The sequence below is a fragment of the Myxine glutinosa genome, chromosome 13 (assembly GCF_964187855.1).
Source record: "Myxine glutinosa chromosome 13, kmMyxGlut1.1, whole genome shotgun sequence".
NCBI lineage: Eukaryota > Metazoa > Chordata > Myxini > Myxiniformes > Myxinidae > Myxine > Myxine glutinosa.
The window spans coordinates 38,222,339-38,237,658 of record NC_136273.1 but is presented as its reverse complement, the minus strand read 5'-3'; the positions used below and the strand labels follow the sequence as shown (position 1 = coordinate 38,237,658).

Genomic DNA, 15,320 nt, shown 5'->3' with positions numbered 1-15,320 from the left:
GAGATACAAAACATCAACTGTTCACCAGGCGGAGGTACGCTCTCTACTGAGTGCCGTTCTCGTATCTTCTTTATTGATTAGACATCCTACGGATGTAAATGAACACTCGTTTTACTCTGCGCACGTTGCACATCATGTGCAGCAAATTTCACCTCCCTCTCCCTGCATCTTGTATTCATTGTTATTTTGAAAAACGCTTCTGTACACCGCCCTTGAGGCTTGGTTTGCAAGCCACCGTCTACATTTCCAATAGAAGAGACATAATTACTTTTTCATGGAAAATGTTTTTCGAGTTTGTTTTATCCTCCAAAATAGACCGTAGTGACCACACATTCGTGTTAAAAGATTGGTCTTTAAAACCTACCCTTATGAAGGCGGAGAGACATCTGTACAAACTCACAAACTGACATTGTGTTTTATATGGTAGATTAAATGGGATGGTTTTATAAGACACTAAGATATTAGTGAAACAGCTGAACAAATTCCAGGGTGTGAGAGAATACTTAAGTGTAGATTGGTTTGGGCAAATTAAATGAATGGAGGAAAGACAAATGAAAAGAATATTCCAAAGCAGGATGACCAGGAGAAGGCCAATTGGGAAGATTATTAACCAGATGGAAGCAAAAATAGAGAAGGATCTTATGAAAGGTGGAATTAGTATGGAAGCAAGACAACATCTAGTGTAAGATAGGAAAGGGTGGAAAGCTGTGGTTGAGGCCTTGCATCTACCCTTGCAGTGGGTACATGAACGATAAACATTGAAGGAAAAATGATGAATTATTACAACCAGTGAAATAATTTCCATGGATAGCATAGACTATAGAGCGAGTTAATCTCATAAAACAATCTTTATAGTGTTATAGAAATGAGATGAGGATGTACTTGATTATATAAAAGATAAAATCTGTTGGACTACAGAATGCGTGCTCAGGGAGAGGTGATGCGCACCTTTTGTGTGTTTTCTCCTTATTTGTTTTTATTTCTGAATCTGATCTTCACCCACGGAGGTTCACTCAAAGCAGGACTCAGGGTCCTCCCAGGAAGTAGGGAGGGGTCACCGGAGGCAAAGAGCATCTTTGAGTTGGAGACTTGGTATGCGGAGCGGGACACGATCGCGGCCTCTCTGGTCCCTCACACCAGACCAGGAAACGGGTAAAAGGTGCTGTCATGCCGTTGTGGGTACGTGTTGTGACTGCTGCGTACTCTGCTTACGAGGTCGTGGTTAACCCGAGCCGGGGGTCCTCTGCAGGGTGGCATCGACCCTTGCATTCCCGAAGACGGATTGTTAAAGTGCTTTTTCCACGACCATTTAACCCCAAACTCTTTTGTCGCCGCAGCTCCTGAAACAGTGCTCCGCACTAATTGTGTTCCACGCAGCATGTGCATCATTAATCGAGACTATATATTATTTATATTCATGCATTTCACTAAAATTCACATCCTCACTCTCTGAGCATGAGAAAACTCCCACTGAAAAGGCGACAGGAAATCCTTTAAAGGGTAAAAAAGTCGCCTCGTGCAGTTTCTGGCCTCTGCGAGCTTAGATCACTGGAAGGGGGTAAAAGAGGAGGGGTTTATTGGTTGGGAGAGAGGGTGTCGGACAGTGGTCGGGTGCGCCAGGTGCCAGGGGCTTTGCTAATCAGCGGGTCCACATCCTCGGGGCATCGGTCTGGCGCTTGAGAAAGATAAACGGGCGGTGTTTCTAAGCTGGAGTATCGTCGCTGTTGGTGTGTGTGAAAGGTCGTGGCTAAAAGGGAAGGGGGTGGATTCCGCCCCAAACACACACACACACACACACACACACACACACACACACACACACACACACACACACACACACACACACACACACACGGTAATAGTTGCTTTTGTCATATTAATCGCACCACCGAGAGCACGTTAAACACAGAAAACAAATGGGAATGTGGTACTCGAACCTTTCTCTCTCTCTCCCTCTTCCTCTCTCTCTCCCTCTTCCTCTCTCTCTCCCTCTTCCTCTCTCTGTCCCTCTCCTTCTCTCTCTCTCCCTCTCTCTCTCCCTCTTCCTCTCCCTCTTTCTCTCTCTCTCCCTCTCTCTCTCCCTCTCTCTCTCCCTCTCTCCCTCTTCCTCTCTCTCCCTCTTCCTCTCTCTCCCTCTTTCTCTCCCTCTCCCTCTCCCTCTCCCTCTCCCTCTCTTTCTCTTTATTCTCTCTTGCCTTTCTCTCTAGTCTCATTTCCCTCTCATCTCTCTCCACTCTTTTGATGTATGTACTCTTTCTTTCTATACTCTCTCAAAGCTGCCTTACTCCCTACTCCCCTCTTTATACATACGATTCCCTCTTTATGTACGCTCTCTCCTTTCTCTTTACAGTGCCTTCAGAAAGTATTCACACCACTTGACTTTTTCACATTTTGTTGTTACACCCTGGATTTTAAATGGATTAAATTTAAATATTTTGTCACCGATATACACAAGAAACACCATAATGACAGAGTGAAAACATGTTTTTTGAATATTTTACAAATTAATTGAAAATGAAAAACAGAACGATCTCATTAACATAAGTATTCAACCTCCTGAGTCATTACTTCGTATAAACGCATTTGGCAGCGATTACAGCTTTGAATCTTCTTGGATATGTCTGTATCAGCTTTGCACATCTGGATTTGGGGAGCTTCTCCCATTCTTCCTTGCAGATTTGCTCAAGCTCTGTCAGGTTGGATGAGGAGTGTCGGTGAAAAGCAATCTTCAAATCTTTCCACAGATTCTCAATGGGATTCAGGTCTGGGCTTTGGCACTCAAGAACTTTCACAGTGTTGTTCTGTAGCCATTCCAGTGTTGCTTTGGCTGTATGATTGGTGTCATTGTCCTGTTGGAATGTAAATCTTTGGTGCAGTATGAGGTCTTTTACACTCTGAACTGGGTTCTTCTGAAGGATTTGCCTGTATTTGGCTCCATTCATTGTTCCCTCTATCCTTACAAGTATCCCAGTCCCTGCTGCTGAAAAACATCCCCATAGCATGGTGCTGCCACCACAATGCTACACGGTAGGGATGGTGTTAGATGGGTGATGAGCTGTACTTGGTTTCCACCAGACGTAGCGCTAGACATTCAGGCCAAAGAGTTCAGTTTTCGTCTCATCAGACAACAGAATATTTTTGCCTCATTCTCTCAGTCTTTCACATACCTTTTTGCAAATCCAGGCATGTTGTCATGTGCCTTTTTCTCAGGAGTGGCTCCGTCTGGCCACTCTCCCCTAAAGCCTAGATTTCTGAAGTGCTGCAGACACTGTTGTCCTTCCAGCAGGTTCTACCATCTCAGCCAAGGAACTCTGTAGTTCTATCAGTGCTCATTGGGTTCTTGGTCACCTCCCAGACTAAGGTCCTTCTTGCCAGGTTGCTCAGTTTAGTCGGATGGCCAGCTCTAGGAAGAGTCTGGGTAGTTCCATATTCTCTCCATTTCCTAATGATGGAGCTCACTGTGCTCTTGGGAACTTTCAACACTCTGGAAATGGTTTTATACCCTTCCCCAGACCGATGCCTCCTCACAATTCTATCTCGGAGTTCTACGGACAGTTCCTTTGACTTCAAGGTAGAGTTTCTGCTCTGACATTCATTGTCAACTGTGGGACCTTATATAGAAAGGTGTTTCTTTCGAAATCATGTCCAATATCAATTGAATTGGCCACAGGTGGACTCCAATCAAATTGGAGAGACATCTCAAGGATGATCAAAGGAAATTGGATGCACCTGAGATCAATTTAGAGTGTCAAAGCAAAGGGGTTGAATACTTATTGACTCAAGAAATTTCAGGTTTTAATTTTTAATTATGTTGTAAAAATTTCCAAAATAATTAATTCTACTTTGTCATTATGGGGTATTATGTGTAGATCGATGACAAATAATTTAAATTCACTCCATTTTAAATTCAGGCTGTAACATAACAAAATGTGAAAATGTCAAGGGGTGTGAATACTTTCTGAAGGCACTTGATATAATCGTTCTACTCTGTTTTTATATACTCTTTGTATCTTCTCTTATTATACTCTCTCCACTCTCTCATTACATCCTATCTCTAGTCTCCCTTCATATACTTTTTGTATTCTCTCTTTAAAGAGAATTCTGGTGCAGTATGAGCACCTGTCTATTCCCTATATATTATCTGTCCACTCTATAGTATATACTATCTCCACTTTCTTTATAAACTCTCTCTACCCCCTCTTTATATACTCTCGACTTTCTCTCACAACCTTATCATCTGTCTACCCTCTATATTCTCTCTAATCTCTCTTTAAATGCTCTCCCCTCACTATCTCTTCTCTATCCTCTCTATTATATATTCTCCACTCTCTCTCTTTATGTACTGAGTACTCTCTCTCTCTACCTTTTCTTCTGTTCCTCTCTCTACGTACCATCTGTCTCTTCTCGCTCTCTATCGTCTTTTCTCTTTGGTATTTTTTCTATACATGATTCAACGCAAAATAAAAACAGCCGAGACTCCACGCGATGATCAAGTACCTGCTAAAACAAGTGTTGCTAAGTGATTAAGTGGTTAAATTTTCAAAAAAAGTTTTAAAAAGGGAGTAATTAAATTAAGTATTTCTAGAAGATGTAAAATAGACATGTTTTGGTAATACTGTCCAGTGTCCATTCATTGTGGCGTGCTGCCATGCAACAAACAAATATAACGAACTAAGTTTAAAGACGAAGAAACATGAACAGCTGAAATATTACAATACTTTAAACTTTGGTAATCCTGAAATCCATTCACATGATGAATCTTAATCAGCTGCGTTTAATTAAAAACAAGAAAAAGAGCAATCAGAGATTGCAAACCCTCACCAGGATGTATTTCCAATGTTTTTTTAAGGCTTTTGTGTTAAAACAAATATGGCGACCGAACCACGTGAACGATGACGTCATTATTTTTTTCCTAAACTAATTTATTCCTAGATTATGCCGACATGGCGCTAAAGAAATTTCATCTTGATAGGATGAAGTTTTGTACTTGTCGAATTATGACGTCATAATGGAGGCACCTATGACATCATCATTGCCATATTTTATTCCCCATGGGAGCGTTCTTTACAATGAGCATTTCTCAAAAATTTTTCCATTCAACGCTTTCCGAGATATAGAGGTGCAAATTTTTTCGATTTTTCCAAGGTGGCGGCCGAACCACATGACCTATGATGTCCTAATTATCATTTTAAAAATACACAGGTGGAGTTGCACCTATGGTGAAAATTTCCTGTCAATCGGACCAACGGTTGCAGAGAAAATCATATTTATTCTGTGCGGACAAACAAACAAACAAACAAACAGACAAACGGACTCAAATGAAATACCCTCTCCTCTGGCGAGGGTAAATATTTGTAATAATATTTCCAATGAGGGCATAAAAAGTTATGCAAACCGTGTAATGGCACACTATGCATGGAGCACATGGAGATACCTAGTCGTGTAATTGCATACTATAACAGGGAGATACCTAGTCGTGTAATGGCATACTATAACATGGAGATACCTAGTCGTGTAATGGCATACTATAACATGGAGATACCTAGCCGTGTAATGGCATACTATAACATGGAGATACCTAGTCGTGTAATGGCATACTATAACATGGAGATACCTAGCCGTGTAATGGCATACTATAACATGGAGATACCTAGCCGTGTAATGGCATACTATAACATGGAGATACCTAGCCGTGTAATGGCATACTATAACATGGAGATACCTAGTCGTGTAATTGCATACTATAACATGGAGATACCTAGTCGTGTAATGGCATACTATAACATGGAGATACCTAGCCGTGTAATGGCATACTATAACATGCAGACACCTAGCCATGTAATGGCATACTATACATGGAGCACATGGAGATACCTAGCCGTGTAATGGTATACTATAACATGGAGATACCTAGTCGTGTAATGGCACACTATAACAGGGAGATACCTAGTCGTGTAATGGCATACTATACAATATACATGGAGCACATGGAGATACCTACGGTAGTCGTGTAATGGCATACTAGAATATGGAGATACCGAGTCGTGTAATGGCATACTATAACAGGGAGATACCTAGTCGTGTAATGGCATACTATACATGGAGCACATGGAGATACCTACGGTAGTCGTGTAATGGCATACTAGAATATGGAGATACCTAGTCGTGTAATGGCACACTATAACAGGGAGATACCTAGTCGTGTAATGGCATACGATACATGGAGCACATGGAGATACCTACGGTAGTCGTGTAATGGCATACTAGAATATGGAGATACCTAGTCGTGTAATGGCATACTATAACAGGGAGATACCTAGTCGTGTAATGGCATACTATAACATGGAGCGCATGGAGATACCTAATCGTGGAATGGTATACGATAACATGGAGATACCGAGTCGTGTAATGGCATACTATAACAGGGAGATACCTAGTCGTGTAATGGCATACTATAACGTGCAGACACCTAGCCGTGTAATGGCATACTATACATGGAGCACATGGAGATAACTAGTCGTGTAATGGCATACTATAACATGGAGATACAAAGTCGTGTAATGGCATACGATAACATGGAGATACCTAGCCGTGTAATGGCATACTATAACATGCAGATACCGAGCCGTGTAATGGCATACTATAACATGGAGATACCGAGCCATGTAATGGCATACTATAACATGCAGCTACCTCGCCGTGTAATGGCATACTATAACATGGAGATACCGAGCCGTGTAATGGCATACTATAACATGCATATACCTCGCCGTGTCATGACATACTATACATGGAGCACATTGAGATACCTAGCCGTGTAATGGTATATTACAACAGGGAGATACCTAGTCGTGTAATGGCATACTATAACATGGAGATACCAAGTCGTGTAATGGCATACTATAACATGGAGATACCTAGTCGTGTAATGGCATACCATAACATGGAGCACATGGAGATACCTAGTCGTGTAATGGCAAACTATAACAGGGAGATACCTAGTCGTGTAATGGTAAACTATAACATGGAGATACCTAGTCGTGTCATGGCATAGTATAACATGGAGATACCTAGTCGTGTAATGGCATACTATAACAGGGAGATACCTAGTCGTGTAATGGCATACTATAACATGGAGATACCTCGTCGTGTAATGGCATACCATAACATGGAGCACATGGAGATACCTAGTCGTGTAATGGCATACTATAACATGGAGATACCTAGTCGTGTAATGGTAAACTATAACATGGAGATACCTAGTCGTGTAATGGCATACTATAACAGGGAGATACCTAGTCGCGTAATGGCATACTATAACATGGAGATACCTCGTCGTGTAATGGCATACCATAACATGGAGCACATGGAGATACCCAGTCGTGTAATGGCAAACTATAACAGGGAGATACCAAGTCGTGTAATGGCATACTATAACATGGATATACCTTGTCGTGTAATGGTATACTATAACATGGAGATACCTAGCCGTGTAATGGCATTCTATACATGGAGCACATGGAGATACCTATCCGTGTAATGGTACACTATACATGGAGATACATAGCCGTGTAATGGTATACTATACATGGAGATACCTAGCCGTGTAATGGTATACGATACATGGAGATACCTCGCTGTGCAATGGTATATTATAGATGGAGCACATGGAGATACCTAGTCGTGTAATGGCATACTATAACATGGAGATACCTAGCCGTGTAATGGTATACTATACATGGAGACACCTAGCCGTGTAATGGTATACTATACATGGAGATACCTAGCCGTGCAATGGTATATTATACATGGAGCACATGGAGATACTTAGTCGTGTAATGGTATACTATACATGGAGATACCTAGCCGTGTAATGGCATACTATACATGGAGATACCTAGCCGTGTAATGGCATACTATAACATGCAGATACCAAGCAGTGTCATGGCATACTATGCATGGAGATACCGAGTCGTGTAATGGTGTACTATACATGGAGCACATGGAGATACCTAGCCATGTAATGGTATACGATACATGGAGCACATGGAGACTATAACAGGTTTAGATAGCCATGTAATGGAATACTATTAGAATCAGGAAGCATCAGTACCAGGTTATGTAACCGCGCATTTAACTCGGAGGAAGCAGTGGTACCAAATCGTGTAACGGCAATTTTACTTGGAACCCGCGGTGGTACCAACCTGTGTAACGGCATATTTTACTCAGAGGAAGCAGTGGTACCAAATCGTGTAACTACGTAGTTCACTGGAGCATGCGGCAGTACTAAGTCATGTCATGGTGTAGTTTACTGGAGCATGCGGCAATATCAAGTCATGTAATGGCATAGTTTACTGGAGTATGCAGTGATACAAAGTCATATAATGGCATAGTTTACTTGGAGCATGCGGCGGTACCAAGTCATGTAATGGTGTAGTTTACTTGGAGCATGCAGTGGTACCAAGTCATGTAATGGTGTAGTTTACTTGGAGCATGCAGTAGTACAAAGTCATGTAATGGTGTAGTTTACTTGGAGCATGCAGTGGTACCAAGTCATGTAATGGTGTAGTTTACTTGGAGCATGCAGTGGTACCAAGTCATGTAATGGTGTAGTTTACTTGGAGCATGTAGTGGTACCAAGTCATGTAATGGTGTAGCTTACTTGGAGCATGCAGTGGTACCAAGTCACGTAATGGTGTAGCTTACTTGGAGCATGCAGTGGTACCAAGTCATGTAATGGTGTAGTTTACTTGGAGCATGCAGTGGTACCAAGTCATGTAATGGTGTAGTTTACTTGGAGCATGCAGTGGTTCCAAGTCATGTAATGGTGTAGTTTACCTGGAGCATGCAGTGGTACCAAGTCATGTAATGGTGTAGTTTACTTGGAGCATGCAGTAGTACAAAGTCATATAATAGCATAGTTTACTTGGAGCATGCAGTGGTACCAAGTCATGTAATGGTGTAGTTTACTTGGAGCATGCGGTGGTACCAAGTCATGCAATGGTGTAGTTTACTTGGAGCATGCAGTGGTACCAAGTCACGTAATGGTGTAGTTTACTTGGAGCATGCAGTGGTACCAAGTCATGTAATGGTGTAGTTTACTTGGAGCATGCAGTGGTACCAAGTCATGTAATGGTGTAGTTTACTTGGAGCATGCAGTGGTACCAAGTCATGTAATGGTGTAGTTTACTTGGAGCATACAGTGGTACAAAGTCATATAATGGCATAGTTTACTTGGAGCATGCAGTGGTACCAAGTCATGTAATGGTATAGTTTACTTGGAGCATGCGGTGGTACCAATCATGTAATGGTGTAGTTTACTTGGAGCATGCGGTGGTACCAAGTCATGTAATGGTGTAGTTTACTTGGAGCATGCAGTGGTACCAAGTCATGTAATGGTGTTGTTTACTTGGAGCATGCAGTGGTACCAAGTCATGTAATGGTGTAGTTTACTTGGAGCATGCAGTGGTACAAAGTCATATAATGGCATAGTTTACTTGGAGCATGCAGTGGTACCAAGTCATGTAATGGTATAGTTTACTTGGAGCATGCGGTGGTACCAAGTCATGCAATGGTGTAGTTTACTCCGATCCTGGAGCATGCGGTTTGACTAAATCGTGCACCTCTGTTGTATACATGTAGTTTGTGTAACGGCGTATTTTATTACAATCATTGACATAACCGTGTATGTAATGGGCTGTCATTCCTGTGTAAATAACATGGATGTAAAAGCGTGACCAACAGTGTGACGTGTGGGTTTATTGAGTCCAGTTTTCATCGATACGATATTGAATTTAAAAAAAACAAATGAAGTATCTTACACAGTACAAATTGCTAGGAATAACGACAGTTTAAAACACCTCGGAATAGTCCATCAATTATTACAAAATTCGCAATATTTCCACTGATTGTCGCATATTTACATATAGATTCCCACCAATATACAATAAAACATCAACCATGTTACAGCTAGTGTACTTTAGATATTACAAGTAAAACACCAATAAATCATTTGCTACAATGTTGAGCTCGTTGTCATGAGAATTCATACACCGAGCGCAAACGAGGTTCCAAAAAAGCAGTCATAAATAAAGACATTCATGCCCCCAGGGACATTATTATTCTTATTTTTACAAAAGAAATGTAAGAGTTCATGTCTGCTGTAGTGTAAAAATCCAGTGGTTTTTACATGGGTTCGACTAAGAAAAATATCTCAGTTATTACAAGATCAGACTCCATCGGGAAAATTGGGAAGAAGATCTATGTTCTTGTACCGACTGAAAAATGAAACTTCTTCGAATGTTTGTGAGAATCTGTCTATCTAGACTCTAGGAGATATGGAATGAACAGGGGTTTCGACACAAATTAATTTTGTTGTTTGCACCGTTACTGAGGTGCAACAACCCTGTGTTGCGACAGTGTTGATGAAGCTCCATGTGAATTATTATGTTACATAACCAAATAGGGAGACCATGAGACTCCTTGAGACACTCCACAATGATGAAGGCAAACCAGAGACTCTTCGAGACTCTCCACAATGCCTCGAGATTCCCTGCCTGCCACAAGACTCGATGCAATTCCTTGTGACTCCCCACTATGCCTCGATGTTTCCCCACGACGCCTCAATATTCCCTCTTGACGCCTCATGAATCCCCCGCGACACCGTGAGACGCCACCAGCAGATGTCTCGAGGACCTGCCCGAGACACCTCAAGGACCTGCGTGTGACGCTTATAGGACCCCCATGACGTCTCTAGGACCTGCCCATGATGCCTGGAGGACCCACCCGCGACCTTCGGCGATCCACTCACGACACCTTGAGGACCCGCCCGTGATTCTTCGAGGACCCGCCCACGACACCTTGAGGACCTGCCCACGACATCTCGAGGATCCGCCCGCGACGCCTCGAGTTTCCATGAAAAGCCTTGTGAATCCCCACTGTTCTTCGCGACTCCCCTGTGACGCCTCGAGATTCACACGAGATGCTTCCAGCAGATATCTCATCATCCCACCCGAGATGCCTCAAGGACCTGCCCTGAGGCACCTCAAGGACTCACCCGCAACGCCTTGAGGACCCACCCGGAATGCTTCGAGGACCTGAAAGCAACCCCTTGAGGACCCACCCATCATGCAACCCCTGGAGGACATGCCCACGATTCTTCGAGGACCCACCATAGACACCTTGAGGACCCACTCGCGACGGCTCGACGACACGCCAGAGACGCCTTGAGGACCCACCCACCAACAGCTCCTCCCCATCCACTCGAGAGCCCTCACAAGTCCTCGTGACACACGCACATGATGTATGATCATCAACCAGAGCCGGGAAATCATTAGCCAAAGAAAAGTTATGTAATGTCGTTTCCTAAAATCGATGATGTCACCACCAAGCAGAATTTGACAGTACTATTGACGAGTTTTATAAATATTGGAAATTTAAAACATTTGTCAACGCGACAAATTGAGAGATATTAAAACGTGTGCACTCATTTTCATGATATCGATAAATTATCGCAAATATACCGTGATTGCAACGAATTAATGTCAAAACATTTGGTTTCACAACTGTCACCAATCTAGTGTGCATGTCATATGGAAAATGTGTCTCAAACAACGTTTGTTTTGGAAAATTTGGAAGCCATTTTTCAGCGACAATAACGAATTACCACAATTGATCTGCTTCAGGTAAAGGCTTATTGTATAGAAAATAATAGGGTGTGTTGTGGGTGTGCGTGTAGATAACGTGCTGTGAGCAAGGTGCTGTAGCTACTCGTGTTTCATGTTGGTGTTCAGTCGCGCACACTCGCATTCAGAAACCATAACTTTATGTGGTTCTTCACACAGTTCAATATGGGAAAAAGCAAAGTAATGGATAAGTGGACCTCAAGCACAAGTCAGCAGCCAATCAAGAACAGTGCATTTGTGCTGCACGAGAAGGAAAGGGACACGAGTCCTGAAACGAGTCTGTGGTGTTGATGTGCCTGGATAGAGAGAACGGAGCGCAACGAATGGAAAATGCTTGGGAGCTACTTGCGATGTTTTTCCTCTTTGTTGACGGATTTTCCCGCGTCACCCCCTGTGCCTCCCGTTGAGCCAAGATACATCTTGTCCGTGGCCTTGAGGGCCTCATTGAGATAGTTCTGTAGTGTTGTCATGGCTGCACATAGTGCAGGGCATCCAAAACCATGTGAGATGAGATTGAAATGGGTGAGGCACGCCTGGATCCCTGGCTCCAGGATGGGCATAGGACGTGAGTTTCCCAGCGGCGAGCGATCGTGTGCCAGCAGGTCCATGAACTCCTTGCAGATCTGTCTATGAAAGAGAATGGTTATGGTCAAGACTCAGCAGAGTGTGAAGCCGATACTCATATCATGAGCAAACACGAAACTATAATGATCGAGGATTCAAGGTATGCGAACATTTGATGCTCTGGAAAGCCATACCTATGGAATACAGGAATCATTTTGTACAAAGCCAATGTGACTTACTTAGAAGCCAGAAGCATGGTCTTTCGTGTGTGCAGCTCCCCGGGCTCTGTATGCTGTCGCATCAAGAATTCTGCAGCAGCTTTAGCGGGAAACTCTGTTTCGCAGATGAAACCAAAATCTCTGGCCAGGTGAACCGCTTCACCTGCACACCCGGTGGAAGCTCAAAATGGACGTGGTTTCCTTGGGATTACGTTCAGCCTGAAGTAATATCTCAAATAAAGTTATAAATGCTTCATTCACCAAAGTTATGAACGTGGAGAGAATGGTGAAGCTAAAGTAAAACTTGAAACACAATTGAAGCTAAAGTAGATAGCATGGAGTATGATATCGTTTCAACAGTAAGTGTCACTTGGTTTAATGAGGAGGTAAATTGAAGGACAGGACGAGAAGGTTACAAGATGTACAGGTGTGATAGGAAAGAGAAAACATGAGTGGGTGGAACAATCGGGACAAAAGAGAAAGGGGTGACAGCAAGGAGGGAATTCATGTGGAATATTCTGTGTGGATAGAGATTAGAGATATTAAGAATACGGAGGCACTTGTAGGATGCTTTTAAGAGACCCTGGTGTAATGGAAGAGCATGACAGAAAGGTTAATGAAGAGTTGAGAAAGGATGTAAAAAGGGAAGAGTATTGATTGTTGGGGGTGTTCATTTGCCAGCGATAGATTGGGTCCAAGGACACGGAAAGGGCAGAGTATATGAGGTTTTTTTTAGATCGAGTCCAGGATTGCTTTATAAACCAGTTTGTAGATAAGCCCACAAGGGGGAGTGCAGTTTTAAACCTGTTCTTACCTGCGACATGTCGCAGGTCGACAAGAGCTTTACGTTGCTGGTGTTGTTGGGGGTCTATTTTTGAAATGTGCACCCATTGGTCATACAACTGCAGGACCACACTCACAGCCATCACTTGACTCCACCCACTATAGCACCAAGACGAAATGATACGTACGCCATCTTGGTTTTCTGGTGGGCCTAAGATATCAGGCCTGTAGGCCTCTGCTGATTATATCGTGTCCGGGCTTATTGCGTCAGATTTCAATTGGTTTTGTTTGGGTTGAGTGTTACTCACAAGGAGAGACCCCGAAAAATCTAATCCATGTCGAATAAAAATCAAGAGAGGTGCAAAGCACCTCTCCCTTTATGTGGGACGGTTTCTCTGTATGCAACTTTAACATAGAGACTGAAAATTAGTTTCTCGGCTTCTACTGGACAAAATCGACTGAAAACTTCAGAAGTAAATGATTTGTAGATCGAGGTAGTATGTTCCACATTTCAGCAGCGTCTGTTTCCGCATTCTTGAGTTGTATTAATGAAAACCCTCAAATCCACGTTGGTGTCTGTCAGTGCATCCGTCAGTTGGTCCGTCCACCCAAAATGTGTTGGCGTTCATATCTCAAAGGCTACACATTGAAACTTGCTGCAACTTGGAATATCCATCGGCCCATACATCTAATTAATGGCTTTCAAAACAAATAAAAAATCTGTGCTCATTTAGTTGGTTTATGGGGGTGGTTTTGACCCCCCAAATTGGTATTTGCTCTCTTCTCCATAACTACACACACAATTTTGATGAAACTTGGCCAAACGCTTCATATCTGATGCCTAACGAAGGTGTATTGACCACATTAAATTAATCTGAGCACATTAACGGTGTTTACGGGGGAGGAAGGGTTGACCCCCCAAAATAGGAATTTGGTCTCTTCTCAGAAACTACACACATGATTTCAATGAAACTTGATCACAACCTTCATCGCAAATGATGTACCAAAGTTTGTTCACGGCATTAAAATATCAGTCTGAGGGGATCTGTGGGGGGTTTGAGTGATTGTTGCTCCTGATCCAGTTGAACTTCAGGACCCGCGGTCCTATTTTTGCTTGACTCATCGCGACAATCCCCAAAAAGTTGGACATAGGAAAATTTCGACTCCGGTAGTAATTATTGGGAAAATTCCAGGGGAAAAGAAAAGGCCCCTTTAATTCATACAGCTGCATGAAGAAGTAAATGTACTTTATTTACCAGATGTAGGGCACCTCCTTATATGAACTTTTCTAGAGCATTATTTTGTTCCTCCTAAGAACACAAGGGTAGTCCAGCATGCACACGAGATTTTTTGAATGTCCTTTATTTTCTATTGTTTGGCATTTTCTATAAGCTATGGAATTTTCTTTCAGCTTTTCTATACTTTTCTATAAGCTATGGAATTTTCTATAAGCTTTTCTATACTTTGTCACATGGAACATACCATATAAAGGGCCTTTTCTATGCCCCTGGCATTTCTCCCAAGAATGTCTCTTCTTTTCTATAGTTTGCCACATGGCACATACCATATAAAGGGGCCTTTTCTGTGCCCCTGTTATTTTTCCCAATAATCATTACTAAGGTTTAATCATGCCTGTCAGCATGCACAAAGTCAGCATGCAAACGCAGCTCCCTAAAAAAATAGCGTTACGTAATTTATGAATGGCCGCATTTGGGGTTAAGCACGTGAAAAAGCCGAATGCCTCAACTCTGTGTTTGCCTCTAAATCTTGTGTCCCAAACCCATCCCTCTCTGTACCCACCGTACCCAGTCGTACCCAGCTGCTCCTGGACTCTGTGTCCTTTCCTCCTGACAAGGTGGAAAAGTTTCTGTCAACCCTCGACTCTGATTCTGCAACTGGACCTGACGGCATCAGCCCACGGGTCCTAAAATCATGTTCTTCTGCTCTTTCACTCCCTCTCTCTGTTCTCTTCACCCTCTCTTTTGCTCAAGGTCATCTTCCATCTGCTTGGAAATCTGCCAACATCACCGCTTTGCACAAAAAAGGTGCAAAAACAGATCCCAGCAACTAC

The 15,320-nt window shown here is 42.7% G+C and overlaps 2 protein-coding genes across 2 annotated transcripts in view; both read right to left on the bottom strand.

Annotated features, from left to right (window-relative positions):
- The window catches only part of LOC144888663 (uncharacterized), an 864,061-nt gene that overhangs the window by 472,409 nt on the left and 376,332 nt on the right, over nucleotides 1-15,320 (bottom strand). The window lies entirely within an intron of this gene.
- LOC137413566 (transcription factor AP-2-beta-like) overlaps nucleotides 9,740-15,320 on the bottom strand; it is a 116,344-nt gene continuing 110,763 nt past the window's right edge. Inside the window, exons 6-7 of the mRNA XM_068098998.2 lie at nucleotides 12,488-12,629; nucleotides 9,740-12,311 (exon numbers count right to left, since the gene is read on the bottom strand). Coding sequence (XP_067955099.1) covers nucleotides 12,026-12,311; nucleotides 12,488-12,629 — 428 coding nt within the window. The 3' untranslated portion in view covers nucleotides 9,740-12,025. The remainder of the gene's footprint in view (nucleotides 12,312-12,487; nucleotides 12,630-15,320) is intronic.